Below are 17799 nucleotides of genomic sequence, written 5' to 3'. Positions count from 1 at the left end.
AGTGTCTGAGGGCAGGAGAAGATGACTGTCTCATGTCAAAAAGAGAGAATTTGTCCTTCTTTCACCTTTTTGTTCTATTTGAGCTCTCAGAGAATTGGACGATGACCACTCAACCCCCCACAATGCCAGGAGATGGGTGAGTGCCCAGGAGAGTAATAATAATAATAATAATAATAATAATATTTTTCTATTTAAGGTTTGAACACTTGAGAACTCTTGAGTAGGAAGGAAGGCGGATTTGTTCTTTGTTGCTTCACAGAGAATAGCAAAGGATCAGTAGAAGATATTTTGCTCAATACCAATTATTCTTCCCACAGATTTTTATTGAGCCAACCATATGTAAATTAACAGCTAAGTGTGAGATGAGTTTCCTGGAAAAACAGTGGGCTGTGTCTGAGTAATGTTCCAGCACAGACACATGATTGTCAAGGAAACCATAGAGAGGATTCCTGCCCAGGCAGGAAAATGGACAGGATGGTTTTTAAAGACTGTTACACCTCTTAAGAGTCTGGGGTCACTGAACCATGAAGAATTTCAAGGACAATGCAGAGGGGCAGAAGTGAGTGTCCCTTAAATACATTAAACACATTGTTTCCATTTCAAAGAGAGGCAAAGGGGCAGGGTCACTCCTACCCCTTCACTGCCACAGTTTATTTTTATTTTTTTCCCAGTTTTTGGGAGTAGTCACGTTTTTAAAATTATAATTATTGGCAAAATATTGTACAAATTGAAGGATTCACTGCAATATTTCCATGCCTATATACATGGTGCATTATTTATGTCCAGCCGCCCTTCTTCCATTCAAGCCCCCCTCCCTTACCCCTTCCTTTTAGCACCCTTCCCAGTATCTAAAAGTCCCTCTTAATTCCTCAGTGTTCCCACTCCCTGTTGTCCTTCCCCATCTCTAGTGACCACTATTCTGTTCTGTACTTCTACAAGTCTGAATTTTTGGTCTCCTTAAATGAATGAAAACGTGGTATTTATCTTTTCAGTGTCTGGGTTATTTCACTACAAAATAATGTTATCTAGATGCATCCATTTTACTACAAATAACAGGATTTTCATTTTGTGTGTGTGTGTGTCTGACTAGTAATCCAATATGTAAATATACCATATTTTCTTTATCCATTCATCTGCTAAGGGCATCTGGGTTGATCCCATATTTTGGCTATTGTGAATGGTGCTGCAACAAACATGGGGGTGAAAGTATCTTTGGTACCAAGATTTCAACTCCTCTGGGTATATGCCCAGTCGTGGCATTGCTGGGTCCTATGGTAATTTTATTTTTAGTTTTTTGAAGCATCTCTTATTGTGTTCCACAGTGACTGTATTAATTTACATTCCCACAAGCACACTGCCACATTTTTTTTGTCCCAAGGAATAAAGATTAAGCCACTAACAATGGCTATGGAAATACTGAAATCATAAATCATAACAGGTAAATCTCAGAAGACATTTTCTTTGAGGACATTGAAATACTCTACACACAGATAATACATATGTAGAAGATGCTGTGCAGTGATGCTGGTACCATTGTTTGTGGGGCAGTCTTGCCCTACAGACTCCCAAATCCTTGAAAACAAGGATTCTGTTTTCTTTATCTTTAATTCCCCATGCTTAACATAGTTGCTGGCCCACAGTTTATGCTCTGAACATTTTTGATGAATTATCTAAACGATTTCAGATTTCTATTCTTCCAGAAAATTGGTACCAAGAATTTTCAATGGACAAGCCACTGACCGCGCTTGTTCTTATAAGGAATTAAAGTAAATAAAAACAAGCTCATCAAGAGGCACACATTGAGATGAGATTAAAAAATATATACATCTAAGATAATTAAGTAGTAACATTAAAGCTATTGATCAGGTGACAAAATGAGAAAAAGAAATACTGTTGAATTCCAGAAGAAAGAGAGTGGTGTGGAGAGGTAGGGAAATTCTGATCTACTTATAAGAAAATAACAATTTTTTTTGATTCATTTTTTAGATTCATTTCTCAAAGGAACATTTGATCCAAGCCGGGTGCTATGGCGCAAGCCTATAATCCCAGTGGTTTGGGAGGCAGGAGGACCATGAGTTCAAAGCTAGCCTCAGCAATTTAGCGAGGCCCTAAGCAACTCAGTGAGACCCTATCTCTAAATAAATACAATAGGGGCTGGGGATGTTGCTCAGTGGTTAGGTGCCCCTGGGTTCAATCCCTGGTTCCAAAAAAAAGAACATTTGTTAACTCTAGCTCTGAACTAAGTAAGTTTGTTTTCTTCAATCCTTCATGCAACAAGATACAAATATAGACATATTTTAATTCTTTTTCTTCATCATTTGCCATATATTTTGAGGATTAAAAAATGGCATTTTCAAAGCTTTGAGTAGGGAGCAAGTGTTATTTTTGGAAGTCAGATTGAATACATAAAGAAAGGCACAAAATAGTCTGTGATAACTACAGAATCATGAAAGGGAGGGAAATAATGGAATAAGTCATAAAAGTATGTGTCAGGAAGGGGCAAAATTGTGATGTATGCAGACAAGGGGAGAAAAAAAAATTGTCCATGCATTTCTGCCCCTTTCAATACTTTATTCACACAAATTACTCAATACAGTTTCACTCTATAGGTTCTTTTTTTTTTTTTTTTTTTTTTTTAAGAGAGAGAGAAAGAGAATTTTTTAATATTTATTTTTTAGTTTTCGGCGGACATAACATCTTTGTTTTTTGTATGTGGTGCTGAGGATCGAACCCCGGGCCGCAAGCATGCCAGACGAGCGCGTTACCACTTGAGCCACATCCCCAGCCCACTCTATAGGTTCTTAATCAAGAAAACGACAATCCTTAATGCTAGGCTCTGCAATAGACATAATCAATTCACAGCAAAGGATTCTAGATTGATTGATTCGCAGCACACAATTCTAGATTAATTCTAAGCACCGCAAAACACACTTAATCATGATAGGCTAATGACAGACATTCCCTCTGCATGCTAAGTTCAAAAGTCTTAAGCCTTAGGCTTTATGTCCAGCAGATGCACACTCACTCAGACCGCAGTGACCAGGTCCGGAACCCAGGAAGGTTTTTCCTGGTGTGGAGTGGACGACTAGTTGAGGACTGGGGAGAAGGGAGAAGTTGTGGCTCTCACCAAGGTCCAGACGAGGTGGTAGAGTTTGAGAGCACTGAGGATCACACAGAGGATCAGGAAACAATGACGAGTGATGGGATGTCCGATCCTCATCAGGCTCTCCAGCTCGAGTGCATCCTTGTTTCGGCTGGCTGAATCCCTGTTCATTTGCTGTATCATTTATACTAAATTTTGGGGCTCTTGATCCCCCTTTCAATCCTTATCAGCTACCACCGGATTTCTCAGTGACATAATTTACCCTGGGGTCAGAAATATCTGGTCTGGTGGTCTCCACCCTGATCTTCTCACCTTTCCCTTTTATCAGGCGAGGACAGCCTGCCAGGGGCTTCACTCTGTTTATCAGGGTGAGGGGAAGGAACTTGTTTGTGACCATAATGGAGGGCTCTGTGGGTGTGCCTAGTGAGACTGCAGGTTTCAAACTGTAGTTTTTAAAATGGAGTTGCTTAAGCTTAGGACTAAGGCCATCCTAACAGTGTGTGTGTGTGAGAGAGAGAGAGAGAGAGAGAATCTGACAGTGTTTTTATAGAATTAGAATTTTAGGAGGTCATCTGGTTCATCTGGTCATCTTGTTTTATAGACAAGGAAAGTGAAAATCTGGAGAAGACATAGGGCTCATTCAGAATCATGGCAGCATCAAGGCTAGACTCCAAGTCCCCACGTTGTCTTCAGGGATTTCTTCTCTTTATGTACAGAGCTGCCACAGCTGGACAGAGAAAAGAGCTTCAGTTGTTTGGAAAGATGAACATTTACTTCCACAGTCTCCATTCCCCTGGGAAGTAGATGAAGGGAAGACTGATGAAGAGCCTTAGAATCAAAAAGTGTTGTATTCGTTTTTCTCCAGTGTTGGGACTTTACGAATCCTATGTCCAGTTGAAGGTGAAAATTGACCTGTTCAGTCTCCCAAATTATCCCCAAGATCATACTTGCTCTCTGTCTTCTCCATCACTGCTTTGGCTGAGGCCCTCATCATTTCTCACCTATGCACCCCAAATGGCTAACTGAGCTCCTCGGAATCATGCTCCGTGCTATTGCCAGAGAGATGTTTCCAAAACACAAATCTGATCTTGTCAGCTCAGATTTAGCACAATCACATAGCCCTCAAGATTTTAACTTGGACTATATGATGCGTATGACACTATATGACAATCTAACCCTCCTTTCTGACCCTCTGCCAGTGATATCTGATTCCTGTGATTGCAGTTTCTAGAAAATCCACATTTTATTCTCTGTGCAGTCTCATTCATCTTACCTTGGCTCTGTGCCCATCCTGCTCATCCTTCAAGAACAGGCTGCTTTTCTCAGGTGTGAGGGTTAACACAACTCTCCCAGCAGGGTCAGCCAGAATCTCAAAGTGTGCTCCATGCTCTCTTTAGATATGTCTGTTAGTGTGTGGATCACATGCTCTGTAATGGTCTGCTTCCATGGTCTCTTCTCCTGGAGAGCAAATTCTTCCTTTAGAGCACAGACTGTATCTGGTGGAATTGACTCAACAAACGTTTGCAGAAAGAGAGGAAGGAAGGAAGGAAGGAAGGGAAGGAAGAAGTCAAACTGCATCAGTAGAGAAGAGACTAACACTTTTTTGTTTACTTTTCAAAGATTTTTTTTTCATGTGTGTGTGTGTGTGAAAATAAATGTTCCCCTAGCCAGGTATGGTGACACCAGCCTGTAGTTCCAGCTACTTGGGAGACTGAAGTGGGAGGACCACTTGGGCCTAGAAGTTCAAGGCCAGCCTGGGCAACTTGACAAGATCCTGTATCTTAAAAAAACAAAACAACTTGATGATCTTACCTTCCCCAGTCCTACTCCTCAGAAGTAATTTTTTTTATAGATCCTTTCTTCCAAATCCTTCATTACACCTGTATAAAAAAGTATGCAAACATCTTTTAAAAAATAAATATAGAATCATATTATATGCGTTCTTTTACTGGTTTTGCTCAATATGTTACGAGCATACATAAAGATCAACCACTTTTTTTTTGAGATCCAATCATAGCCATTTAATTTTTTTTCAGGTTTCTTTTCTTTATTTTTTAAAATATTCAATCCTAGGTATATATAGATATAAAAGGCAAGATATGAATTCAGAATTTCTATAGTAATATTCACCCCTATTCCTTAGGGGTGATTCCTTTCCCTGACATTGAGTAGCTATTGATTACTAACTGGTTATAGATTAAATAAACAATATCAAATAAACTTATCATATTCCTTGAGTCTTACTTTTCCTTAAGCCTATGCCATATCATTTTGATTAATGTTTACTTTAAGATAGCTATAAAGTGAATCTTCTATTTTTATTTTTAAAAAGTTTTTTGTATTTGTTTTTTAATTTTAATGACAGTAGGATTTTTTTCGACATATCATACGTACATGGAGTGTAACTTCCCATTCTTGTGGTTGAACATGATGTGGAGTTTCACTGGTCATGTGTTCATATATGAACAGAGGAAAGTTAAATCTGATTCATTCTACTGTCTTTCCTATTCCCATCCACTGCCCTTCCATTCATTTCCCTTTGTCTATTCTTCCCTTCCCTTCCTCCTTATTGTGTGTTAGCATCACTTATCAGTGAGAACATTCTGCTTTGGTTTTGGGGGGCTGGCTTATTTGATCTACCTCATTTTAAAAAAATGATTGCATCACATCCCATAAAATATATGTGTGCCATATTTTAAATTTCCCATCATTTAGAGATAAGTAAGTTCTAATTTTTAAATATTTATGCTGCAATAAGTATCCTGATTTGTCTTTAGTCTTTGAATAGTTTCAACATGGTGACACCACCATGTTGATTATAGTGTCTGCAAGAGCTTACCAGTGTGGAGTGAGTGATGTGCAGAAGCCGGGATGACGTTTGCTTTGGTCCCTGTTCTGCCCCTATTTCCTGTGTATTTTATTCCCTTAGCTCTTGATAGAGTTAGAGACTGTAAAGGGACTTCCAAGGGACACAAAGTGGAGATTCCACAATGTTTTGCTAATGTATAAGTGTCCCAGGAAACTTCGAAGGCTCACCATTCAGTTATATGAATCACTACTCTAATTAGATTCCATGGTATTATACAAATCTTTCTATCTGTTTCTTTCTGTGACATTTTTATTGGTGCTTTATAGTTTTACATAATGATGGGATCTGTTGCACATATTTATACATGCACACAATATAACTCTATAATTTGGCCAATATCACTCCCCTAGCACTTTCCTCATCCTGCCCCCATCTCCAAGTCTCTCCATCTTGCAGTCAGTTAATTAGTCATAGAATTGTGCTCTGCATGAAGGTACAAAATGGATGAATAAGATCCAGAGAAAAAGTTTCTACCAAACTTCCTCCTTTCTTTTTCTGTAGGCATTAATCTAACCCAGTAGCCCACTAGTGTATGCATATTGTAGGGGGGAATATTGTATTTGTGGCAATAGAATGGGGTTTCTTTTGCAGTTAACTAGGGGAAATGGTGTTTGCTGGGGGTCTTAAACTGCTAACCTCGTGCTTCACTCCTCCTCCTTCCCTGGCTCCTGCCTCTCCCTCTGCCCTCCAAACCCTATCAGACCACTAGAAGGGAGGCAAGAGAAAAAGCAGAGAGTCCAGTCCGCCCTTGCTTTTGTGTCTGCCCCCTTCTTTCCTTCATGCCCACCCTTCTTTCTTCTCTCTGGAGTGTGTGGACCATTACTTATATTTTATTCCTACTGCCAATTAATTTTTTCTGCTCTCCTTCCTGGAAGACTCAGATGGACGATAAAAAGCCAAGGAAACCGAGTTTGACTTCCTTCCCAATTTTGAAAGCAAAAAAGAAGCAAAATTTCACCTCTGTGAAGGTAAGGATTCATGAATTTCAACTAGTGACAAGAGATATCATTGTGAAATCTTGGGACCTGGCAGTTGTTATGCCCAAGCACCTTTGAGGATAGTATAAGGGGAAGATATGAAGGCCCCAGCTGATTGGTGGAGGTCTGGGTGGGCTTGGAGGGAAAAGCAGCCAGACAGGGAAGATTTCATCTAACAGGCAGCTTGCATTTGGGAGCCTCTGGATTAGTGACTTATCCACAGTACCTTTTATTCTCTTCCTCATACCTGCAACCATACCAGCAATGTCCTGCAATAATTCTGAACAAGTATTCAAGAACATTTCCAGAAAATGTGTTTCCCCTAACACAGAGACCATCTCTTTTTACTCTGCCTCAACTAACTGAAGGCAGAGCACTGAAGGTAAGACCCTATGATGTAGTGAGTGTGATTACGGTCTATGAGATCAACGTCTATATTATATGTATTTTTTAATCTCACTCAGTCTGAATTCCTCAGGGTATTAAAAAGCTCCTTTTGACTATAGGATCTTTGTTCAGAATGTTTTGCAGCAAACTTTAGCCCAAAGCATCCAGCCTGCATTACTAACTGGGAGAGTCAGCCTTCAGCTGCCTCCTGGGGCCTTCCCTAGATCCTCTCACAGATCACAGACCATCTCCTTGAAATTATAACCCCAGGTCACTTTCTCCAGGTAGTGTTCCTGATTTAGTCATAGCTTTCTGTGCCTCAGAATTACAACTCCCAAGAATGGACCACCAAGCCCATCCATCATTCTACACCCCACCTCTGCCTTTACCACATGCAATAGCAAGAGTTTATTTTGCAATTTGTAGGTACAAATATTATTAGTATCTAAAACGTATTTCTTTTGATGAAAATTACCTTAAAATATTCGACACAGTAAATCTAAAGCAAAACATGATAATATAATAAATACAACATTCTATTAAATTTTAGTTTTACAACCTCAGAATGAATAAGTCATAATTTTAGTTTAGCAAAATCTTCATGAGTTTTGCAACTTGCAGTTTTTCTGTTTTTCATTTTCTTCTTCTTTTGTCTTAAAATCTGCTTGAACTCATTTATTGAGTGGTCAAATGACTCTTGCATGAACCCTTAGAGACAGGTGCTTTTATTCTAATTTTGCAGGTGGGGAAACTGAGCAAGGTTAACTAGATCACTAAGTCTGGAGGACAGAATTCAAATCCATATATGTACCCACTCTATTCTGTGCCTCTGATTAGTAGTACCAACTCTGCTAAATGTTGTTCTAAAAAGTTCTTTATGCATTTAAGTTAATTTTAAGGAAAGCAAATTTTCTGTAGCTATAATGACTGGAATAAAAAATAAAAATACCACATGCACATCAACTCATTTATGTTGTATTTTACAATAACTATCAGCAAGTTCATAGTATCTTTTTTTTTTTTTTTCCCTTTTTGGTACTAAGGATTGAACCCAGGAGGGCTCAACCACTGAACCACACCCCCAGCCCTTTATTTGTTTATGAGACAAGTTCTCACTAAATTGCTTAGGGCCTCACTAAATAAATTGCTGAGGCTGGCTTTTAATTTGTGATCCTCCTGCCCCAGCCTCCTAAACCACTGGGATTACAGGCATATGCCACCATGCCCAGCTCCCAGTATCATTTTTAACTAGTATTTAAACTTGTAACTATGGTCTTTACATTGCTAAATATTCTGGTGGGATTTAAATAATCATCTTTTCACCATCAATTGGCATTCCCCAACGGATTTGTTATCCCTTTGAATTTAATAGGATTGAGTAAGGAAGTACAAACACATCAATAACTGTCCTCTGCATGTGAAATTCTAAGTTTCAGTGGACACATATGACATTAATTGGTGGATAAAAGTGAATCATATGAATTATAATCCCTTCACTTATGATAATACTGGAAATGAAGGGCTGTGAATCTTAGCATATCAGTTGCCTCAACCACGTGTTAAAAAAGCATTTTGAATATTTAAGCACATTAACCATAATTTCCGTTTTCAGTATTTAATAGTATATATTATAAACAAAAATCATATTATTAATCAAATATTTAATTATTATTATTTTTTGCTATGCTAGGGGTTGAACCCAGGACCTTGTTCTGGGTGAGTATTGTACACTGAGCTACATCCCAGATTAAAATATTTTAAATATGTAACTTGGTAATAATTTAGCCAAGGGATTTTAAAAAAATTGATTTCATTTGTCCTGAAGACAATGGTGCAGTCCTCCATCCTAGTTATAAGGGATTCGTTTCACAGTGCCCCCATTCGTTTGACTGAAATGTGTAACATGACCACTAGAGAGCCGTCTTCCCTTTGGCTTCAACGCTGGTAGAGATTCTCCATCTTTTCTACTTAGCTGATGAGGATCAAAGAACTCTCACAGTGGTCCTCAATGCACTTTAGGATATGCTCTGTGTTATAGTTTATCCTAACTTCTGGGAGAAGTAGCAGATACTCCCTCTGGACCTCGGGCCTCTCAGCTAGTAAGCTGGAGGACACTGATTTTCCTGCTTCTCTCTTCAAAGAAAACAACATTGGCTTGCAGCTGATTTCTGGGATTTGAGGAGCTGTCAGGACTCCAAATATCAGGTTGGGTCATGCCAGGAGGAGAACCTGGGAGAAGGCCATGGGGAAGAGAGTGCTGTTAATTTAGGATATGACTCTTCAGCATCCCTGACAATTAAATAGGTGTGACAAAGTATATCCAGAAATGTGCTAAAGACACAATTTCTCTTTTCTGCATTGTGAGTGCAGGTACCTACTAAAGTACCTACTTTATTTCTTATTTTTCTTAAATCCTTTAAATCATTCAATTGCTGTCTTCACTTCTTTACACAGGCTTTCCTTTCCTACCCTTTTCAGTTACATGTTATTGCTTGTCTCACCCTCCACAATAGGACTGCCCAACATGGTAGCCACTGGCCATATGAGGCTATGGAGCCCTTGGTGTGTGGCGGGTCCAGATGGAGATGTTCTGTGAATGTGAAATATACAGCAGATCTCGAAGACTTGGATGAGTGTAAAATAACTTATTAAATGTTATTTAAGAATTGGGTGAATTTTATAACATATCAATTAATACCTTAAGGAATTTGTAAAAATAATTTTGGATCAATTCATATTAAACTAGTATCCTGAATATGTTAAGTAAAATATATTGTTAATTGCACCTGTCTCTTTTTACTTTTTAACGTGGCTATTAGAAAAGTTGTGTTAGGTAGCCTGCATTATATTTATGGTGGAACACATGCTGTAAAAGGGACATTCTGTATCCTTAGACTGGATCAGTACTGAATCCCCATAACTAGGATAGTACTGGCACAGACTAGCACTTGAAGTGTCCTTGTGGAATAAAACCCAGGAGTGTTTATTTATTTGCCCCTTTAAATACTTAGTGTCAACTTGTTTCAGACACTGTTTTAGGTGTTGGAGATACAGTCAAAAAGAAAACAGGTTAACAAATTATTATGGGGCTTAAAATTGAGATTCTTCATAGGAAGGCCAGATATTTTGGTGAAAATGTTGAGAATGGTAATGACTAGCTCTCATTTTCCTTTGTGGTTAGGGTTGCAATTGACAGTGTTTTTTTTTTCCACCTTGGTTATATATTTAGAATCTCCCAATCAAGTTTTAAAGACTACTGAAATCAGAATTTCTAGGGATTATAGACATTTGTTAGTTATTTTCTATCATGTGTGGACAGATGTTCATTTTAATTCTAGCTGTGAGATCTCGATTAGGTCATTAAGTCCCTGATCATTTGTGAAACTGGAATAATTAGTCTTATATTCCCCGACTGCAGTGGTATTAATGAGGTAAGAGAACATGAACTCTCTGGCTGGCAGATTTTAGAATATGCTTTCACTTTTCCTTCTCTCTCCATTTAACAGAACGGGGTTTTATGAGACAGGCTCCTAACTGAGTCTCACACAGTAGAAGAAGGTATCTGAGGGTCCTTCCCTCTGTCTCATTTCTGTCTCTTATCAGCAGTCCTTTTATAAAAAGCAGAACCAAAATGAAACAAAGAAACCCAGTCCAACCATTTGGCATTACTAAGGAAAGAATGGAAATTACACTCAAAACTGAAGAACACATTCCAGTTGCCAGACATGTTTAGGTCTTTTTTTTTTTGGGGGGGGGGGGGCACTAGCACACTATTATCTATGGTAATGAATTCACCTTTCATTGCAAATGAAAGGTTCAGACTAGAAGAACTTGTAATGCTCATAAACTAAATCGTCAAACCATTTAAACTATAACCACTTACAACCAATCTAGAGTTGGCATCTCAATGAAAGTTAGGCATATACTATTATGTAATGTGATTTGGAATGGATTTGGAGCCTTGAAGGAGCACAATTATGCAATTTTTTTCCATTCTCTCCCGGTCCCACTTTTCCTCCTGAGATCTACGCGGTAAGTACCAGTTTCTTTGTTTTGCATTCCTATTGCTGCTTTAATTTGGAGAGAGAAGAGAACAAATATTGGAGATTGCATTTCTTATTGTGGAAAGGATGCTTAAGTGAGCGGCTTAGGAGGGAGTTTCTGACTGATAAAATGAATCAGAAAAAAAAGCTACTTTTCACTCTAGAGTCTGAAAAATGGAGTATCTGTCCAACACGGGTGTTTAAGGAGATACTAGAAGAAAATCCCCACCCTACCCATATGGGTTTAGTTTTGTATATTTGCTGCTTTCAAAAATCTTGAGGTAGTTATCACCCCCGTTTTACAGAGAAAAGCAAGATCTCAAAGTCATCCTGGTAATAAAACCTGAAATCAGGATTCAGGTTTTCTTTTGTAATTCATGAATGCTTTTAAAAAATTGCTTCTCATTATTAATATATATAAAAGAACATTTAAGAGATATATGTAAGTTATAAAGAATAATAATACCATGGACACCCTTGTGTGTGCCCAACATGGAGTTGAAGAAGTCCCCTGAGTGTTCTTTCCCATTGAATCTCATCCTGATCCCTCTGAGCTAACCTCTATCTTGAATTTTACAGCTATTATTCCGTTGCTTTCCTGTGTATATTTCCAAGCCTTGCACAGTATATGTTGGTTAATTTTGCATGCTCTCATTTTTTATATACAGGAATCATACTGTAAGTGTTCTGCTATGTGGTTTTCATGCTCAGTCCTACACTAGCCTACCTGCCACTGCATGTGGCTGTCCTTGGATTGTCCAGGGCTCTATTGAGATGGATCATTACCTGTGCTTTGAATCTCAGATATTGTGAATAAATATCACCTTTGTTCTTGGGAACCTGATTATCAGTTTAACTGTTCTGCCCTATTGCTTGGGCATGCTTATCTCATCGGTCATTGGACATTCTGTTTCTTCTTGTGTTTCTATTATTAAAAATAATTCTGCCATGAACGTTCTTGTGCATGTCTGCTAGTGCAAATGGGTAGCCATTTCTGGGTATTTATCTAGGCAGGGACTTGCTAGGTAATGAATATGTGAATGCTTGACTTTACCAGGTAATGCCAAACTGTTTTCCAGAGCATTGGCACCAGTGCACTTTGTCACCAGCAGGGCACACAAGTTTCAGTCGTTCCACATTCATTTTATCACTCTTCATTATGTGACTTTTTATCTTGCCAATTTTGTAGGTAAGTAACAATTTTTTTATTGTATCTTAACTTGCATTTGGATGATTGTTATTAACGAGACTAAACCCCCTTTCATATATTAACAGGCCATTTATATTTCCTCTTCTTTAAACTCCCTGTTTTTGTCTTTATTGTGTAAATATTTTTTCTATGGTGTTGTCTTTTTCCTATTAATCTGTAGAATATTTAATATATTCTGTCTATTAATCCTTACCAATATCATATGCTGCAAATACCTTCATCTGGTTTGTTAGCTTGTCAGTTTTTATGTTCTTAATTTTTTAGAGTAGTTTTGGATTTATAGAAAAATTGAATAGAAGAGAGGAGAGTTCCCAGATACTTCATCACCTTCCTTATTTTATCTTATTATTAATATCTTGCATTACTGGAAAGTTGTTACAACTTATCAACCTATATTGATGCATTATTAACTAATAATGATTGTTATGATTTGGATGTGAGGTGTTCGCCAAAAGCTCATGTGTGAGACAATGCAAGAAGGCTCAAAGGAGAAATGATTGGGTTGTGAGACTCTTCACCCAACCAGTGATTTAATCTGCTGATAGGGATTAACTGGGTGGTAACTGAAGTGGTAGGGTGAGGCTAAAGGAGGCGGGGAATTAGGGTGTGGCCTTGGTTTATATATTTGTACATGGAAGTGGAGTCTGTGCTTCTTGATCACCTTGATGTGAGCTGCTTCCCTCTGCCACACACTCTGCCATGATGTTCAGCCTCACCTCAAGCCCAGAGAAATGGAGCCAGCCTTCTATGGACTAAGATTTCTGAAATCATGAGCCCTCAAATAAATTCTTCCTCCTCTATAATTGTACTGGTCGGGTCCTTTAGTCACAGCCGTGAAAAAGCTGACTAAAATGATGATTTACTTTTGGTTGCATCCTTTGTGTTGCACATTCTATGGGTTTTGAAAAATACATATTATTAGGTACAAACCATCACAGCATGATACGGGATAATTTTACTAACCTAAAAATACCACATTCTCCACCTAGTCAATCCTGACCCCACCTCCCACCAAAACCCTAGCAATCTCTCTTTTTGCTAACTCTATGATTTTGCCTTTTCCAGAATATTCTGTAGTTGAAATCATAAAGTACTGCACCTTTTCAGATTGGCTTCTTTCATTTGGCAATATGTCAGTAAGGCTCCTCAATGTCTTTTTTTTTTCACGTTAATTTTTTTTATTATTAGTTGTTCAAAATATTACAAAGCTCTTGACATATCATATTTCATACATTTGATTCAAGTGGATTATGAACTCCCATTTTTACCCCGTATACAGATTGCAGAATCACATTGGTTACACATCCACTTTTTTACATACTGCCAACCTAGTGTATGTTGTATTCTGCTGCCTTTCCTATCCTCTACTATCCCCCTCCCCTCCCCTCTCATCCCATCTTCTCTCTCTACCCCATCTACTGTAATTCATTTCTCTCTCTTGTTTTTTTTTCCCTTTCCCCTCACTTCCTCTTATATGTAATTTTGTATAACAATGAGGGTCTCCTTCCATTTTCATGCAATTTCCCTTCTCTCTTCCTTTCCCTTCCCCCTCTCATCCCTATTTAATGGTGATCTTCTTCTCATGCTCCTCCTCCCTGTTCTGTTCTTTGTTGCCCTCCTTATTTCAAAGAAGACATTTGGCATTTGTTTTTTAGGGATTGGCTGGCTTCACTTAGCATAATCTGCTCTAATGCTATCCATTTCCCTGCAAATGCCATGATTTTGTCATTTTTTAGTGCTGAGTAATACTCCATTGTGTATAAATGCCACATTTTTTTTTATCCATTCATCTATTGAAGGGCATCTAGTCTAGCTATTGTGAATTGTGCTGCTATGAACATTGATGTAGCTGTATCCCTATAATACGCTCTTTTAAGGTCTTTGGGGAATAGACCGAGAAGGGGGATAGCTGGGTCAAATGGTGATTTCATTCCCAGCTTTCCGAGGTGTCTCCATACTGCTTTCCAAATTGGCCGCACCAATTTGCAGTCCCACCAGCAATGTACAAGTGTACCCTTTTCCCCACATCCTCGCCAGCACTTGTTGTTGTTTGACTTCATAATGGCTGCCAATCTCACTGGAGTGAGATGGTATCTTAGGGTGGTTTTGATTTGCATTTCTCTGACTGCTAGAGATGGTGAGCATTTTTTCGTGTGCTTGTTGATTGATTGTATGTCCTCCTCTGAGAAGTGTCTGTTCAGGTCCTTGGCCCATTTGTTGATTGGGCTATTTGTTATCTTATTGTTTATTTTTTTGAGTTCTTTGTATACTCTGGATATTAGGGCTCTATCTGAAGTGTGAGGAGTAAAAATTTGTTCCCAGAATGTAGGCTCCCTATTTACCTCTCTTATTATTTCTCTTGCTGAGAAAAAACTTTTTAGTTTGAGTAAGTCTGATTTGTTAATTCTTGTTTTTAACTCTTGTGCTATGGGTGTCCTATTAAGGAATTTGGAGCCCGACCCCACAATATGTAGATTAGAAGTTTGATAGCTCATTTCCTTTTTTCAGTGAATAATACAGCATTGCATTGGTATACCTGTTTATCCATTTACCTGTTGAAGAATATTATGGTTGCTTCCTATTTAGGGGGAAGTTATGAATAAAGTCGCTATGAACATTCAAGTGCAGGTTTTTATGTGAACAAGTTTTCAGTTCATTTGGGCAAATATCAAGGAGCATGGTTGCTGGATCACGTACTGAGATATATTTGGCTTTGTAAGAAACTGTCAGACTCTCTTCCAAAATGACTGTACCATTTTTCCATCCCACCATCAGTGAATGAGAATTGCTCTTACACCTTCTTGCCAGCATTTGGTATTGTCAATGTTTTGGATTTTCAATATTGTTGTAGTTTGATTCTGAAATGTACTCCAGTGCCATCTGCATCCAGCACAGCCGGCTAACTCAAGGTCACTCAGGGGAAATTCCCAAGGCATTAGAAATAAAACACAGACACACAATTTACCTTTAAACCAAGCTCCAGAAAGGGAGAGGGAGGAACTACAGGAGAGGCTGGCAAGAGAGCAAGCACTCTTTTATTAGGGAAATCTAAATTCTTAGGAAATCCTATCCAATGAAAGTGAAGGGGGGCAGGGTTACAAGGACAGGTGAGGTGATTGGATCCCTGGATATGTGGAGAGACACGCCCCTGCACATGACAGTCTCTGGAACCCTAGAAGACCCAGGCTAACTAGCAGCATGACAGCCACCGGATGCCACACCGCTCAGCAGGGGAGTCAGACCTAGTCAGTGCTAGATTGGTCTCCCACACCCCAGAAGTTTGCGTGTTGAAGGCTTGGTCCCAGCTGGTGGCGCAGCTGGGAGGTGGTGGAGACTTGGGGAGATGGAGCCTAGATGGAGGAGGTGGGTCACTGGGGCATATCCTTGACCAGTATATCTTGTCCCACTACCCCCCCCCCCCCAGCCCCCTTCCTGGCTGCTAAGAAGTAAGTGGCTTTACTCTGCCACATCCTCCCCACCAGCCATGATATTCTACCTTATCACAGGCCCAGAAACAATGGAGTTGCTCGAAGAAGCTCTGAGCTAGGTGCACTTTGAGCAGAAAAAATAACACCTGCATAGGATGGAATAAATCTCAATGAATGGAAACAGCCTCAGAAATCATCCTTGTCTTCTTTCTTTTAGCCAGAGAGAGAGAATTTTTTAATATTTATTTTTTAGTTTTTGGTGGATACAACATCTTTATTTATTTATTTATTTATTTTTTAATTTTATGTGATGCTGGGGATGGAACCCAGTGACCCACCCATGCTAGGCAAGCGCACTACGGCTTGAGCCACATCCCCAGCCCCAGAAATCATATTCTTTAACCTGCCTGCATGATGCACAAATCTACTTTATATTATAGGAAATTTAGTGTCTAATTTGTAGAAAAATGCTTCTTTCTAAGTGTTTCTGTTGTATTCTATATTCAGGTACTACTGGAATAAAAGCATGAACTTATTTTAATTTGAGATCTTTGGAGTGGAAGTAGTTTACAATCTCTTGTCCCCATGTTTCATGGTAGAATACAAAAGAGATCAGAAAAGATCACTGGATGGCAGTATGACACAGTAAACAGACACTTGAGGACTTACGCCGTACGTAGACTTAGGTTTGCTACCATTAGTTGTGTTATCTTGGACAAGTCATTTGGTTGACTTTAGCCTCTCTTTCTCCATATGTAAAATGAGGTCATCATATTATATATTCCAAAAGTTTGCTACCGGAATCATGGTTTTTCAAGTTCCATTAGTGGACTCCTGAATCAGCAGGTTGCACTAAGTGCATTTGAAAATGACTCCTGGTTTCTGGATTTCCAGGCTTGTCTCATGCCCATCAAGGATGGCCAGGGTCTCCTCCTTCCATCTCTACCAGGGTCAGAGGCTGGTAGGTGGGCCCCCAGAGGATATGGCATCAGTGAGATAAGAACCTGGTCCTCCCAAGTGGCAAGTCATGTTCACTGTGCTAATGGGTCTCCAGAGTCCAGCCTTGGCTGTGGGTGTAATCAGGAGGCAGCTCCTTCCTGTCTAGGCATCCTGGGCTTCCTTGTGCACCACAAAGGGGCTTTAAGGGTAGACTCTTGGCTAGAAGTAGCAGAGAGGGAGAAACCGTGATTTGCCAAAGGTCTGTGTTGGTGGTAACAGTTAAATCCCTTGGCTGGGGATTTTCTTCTTCCAGCTCTTTGCAAGGTCTGCTGGGCTAATCCTCTAACCTGTTTGCTCTGTAGAAAATCCCTAAAGGTTTTCTCTCCTGATCACCTGCCTCTCTCTGTTGATACATTTGTTTTGAACAATACATTTGAATACATTTGTTCTGACCTCTAGGAAAGGATTACAGAGGCTGTAAGGAGGAAGCTGTGAGTTGATATCACTGAACTTGAGCTTCATCTGTCCATCTAGCCACAACCAGGTACTAGGGATTTTTTTTTCTTTCTTTTAAATGAAGAGGAGGAAGAAACAAGGAGGAGCCAACTGAAAAAATAACCAGAAAAATAGCTTGTGAGGTTCGACTGAGGCTGGATTCTTCGATGGAGGTGTGCCTTTCTGAAAAGGCTGGGTGGTCTAGGGACAGGGGACCAGAGTGGCCTGATGCCTGCTAAGTATTCCTGTGCTTTCTCCCCCGAACTTTGCAGATGAGGACATCCAGGTCTCTGTCTAAGGTAATAAGATGAGGCAGTGAATCTTGAAATTCTGCTCTAACTAGCCCTA

At 39.3% G+C, this 17799-nt stretch overlaps 1 protein-coding gene across 1 annotated transcript in view; it reads left to right on the top strand.

Annotated features, from left to right (window-relative positions):
- The first annotated feature begins 2142 nt into the window (after positions 1-2142).
- The window catches only part of LOC114084379 (uncharacterized), a 60523-nt gene continuing 44866 nt past the window's right edge, over positions 2143-17799 (top strand). Inside the window, 3 exon segments of the mRNA XM_071611407.1 lie at positions 2143-4003; positions 6848-6940; positions 7212-7331. Coding sequence (XP_071467508.1) covers positions 3908-4003; positions 6848-6940; positions 7212-7331 — 309 coding nt within the window. The 5' untranslated portion in view covers positions 2143-3907.

Source organism: Marmota flaviventris, chromosome 4, assembly GCF_047511675.1.
Source record: "Marmota flaviventris isolate mMarFla1 chromosome 4, mMarFla1.hap1, whole genome shotgun sequence".
NCBI classification, from domain to species: Eukaryota; Metazoa; Chordata; class Mammalia; order Rodentia; family Sciuridae; genus Marmota; species Marmota flaviventris.
Note: the sequence above shows the minus strand (reverse complement) of the source record. Positions and strands in the feature narration are given on the sequence as shown.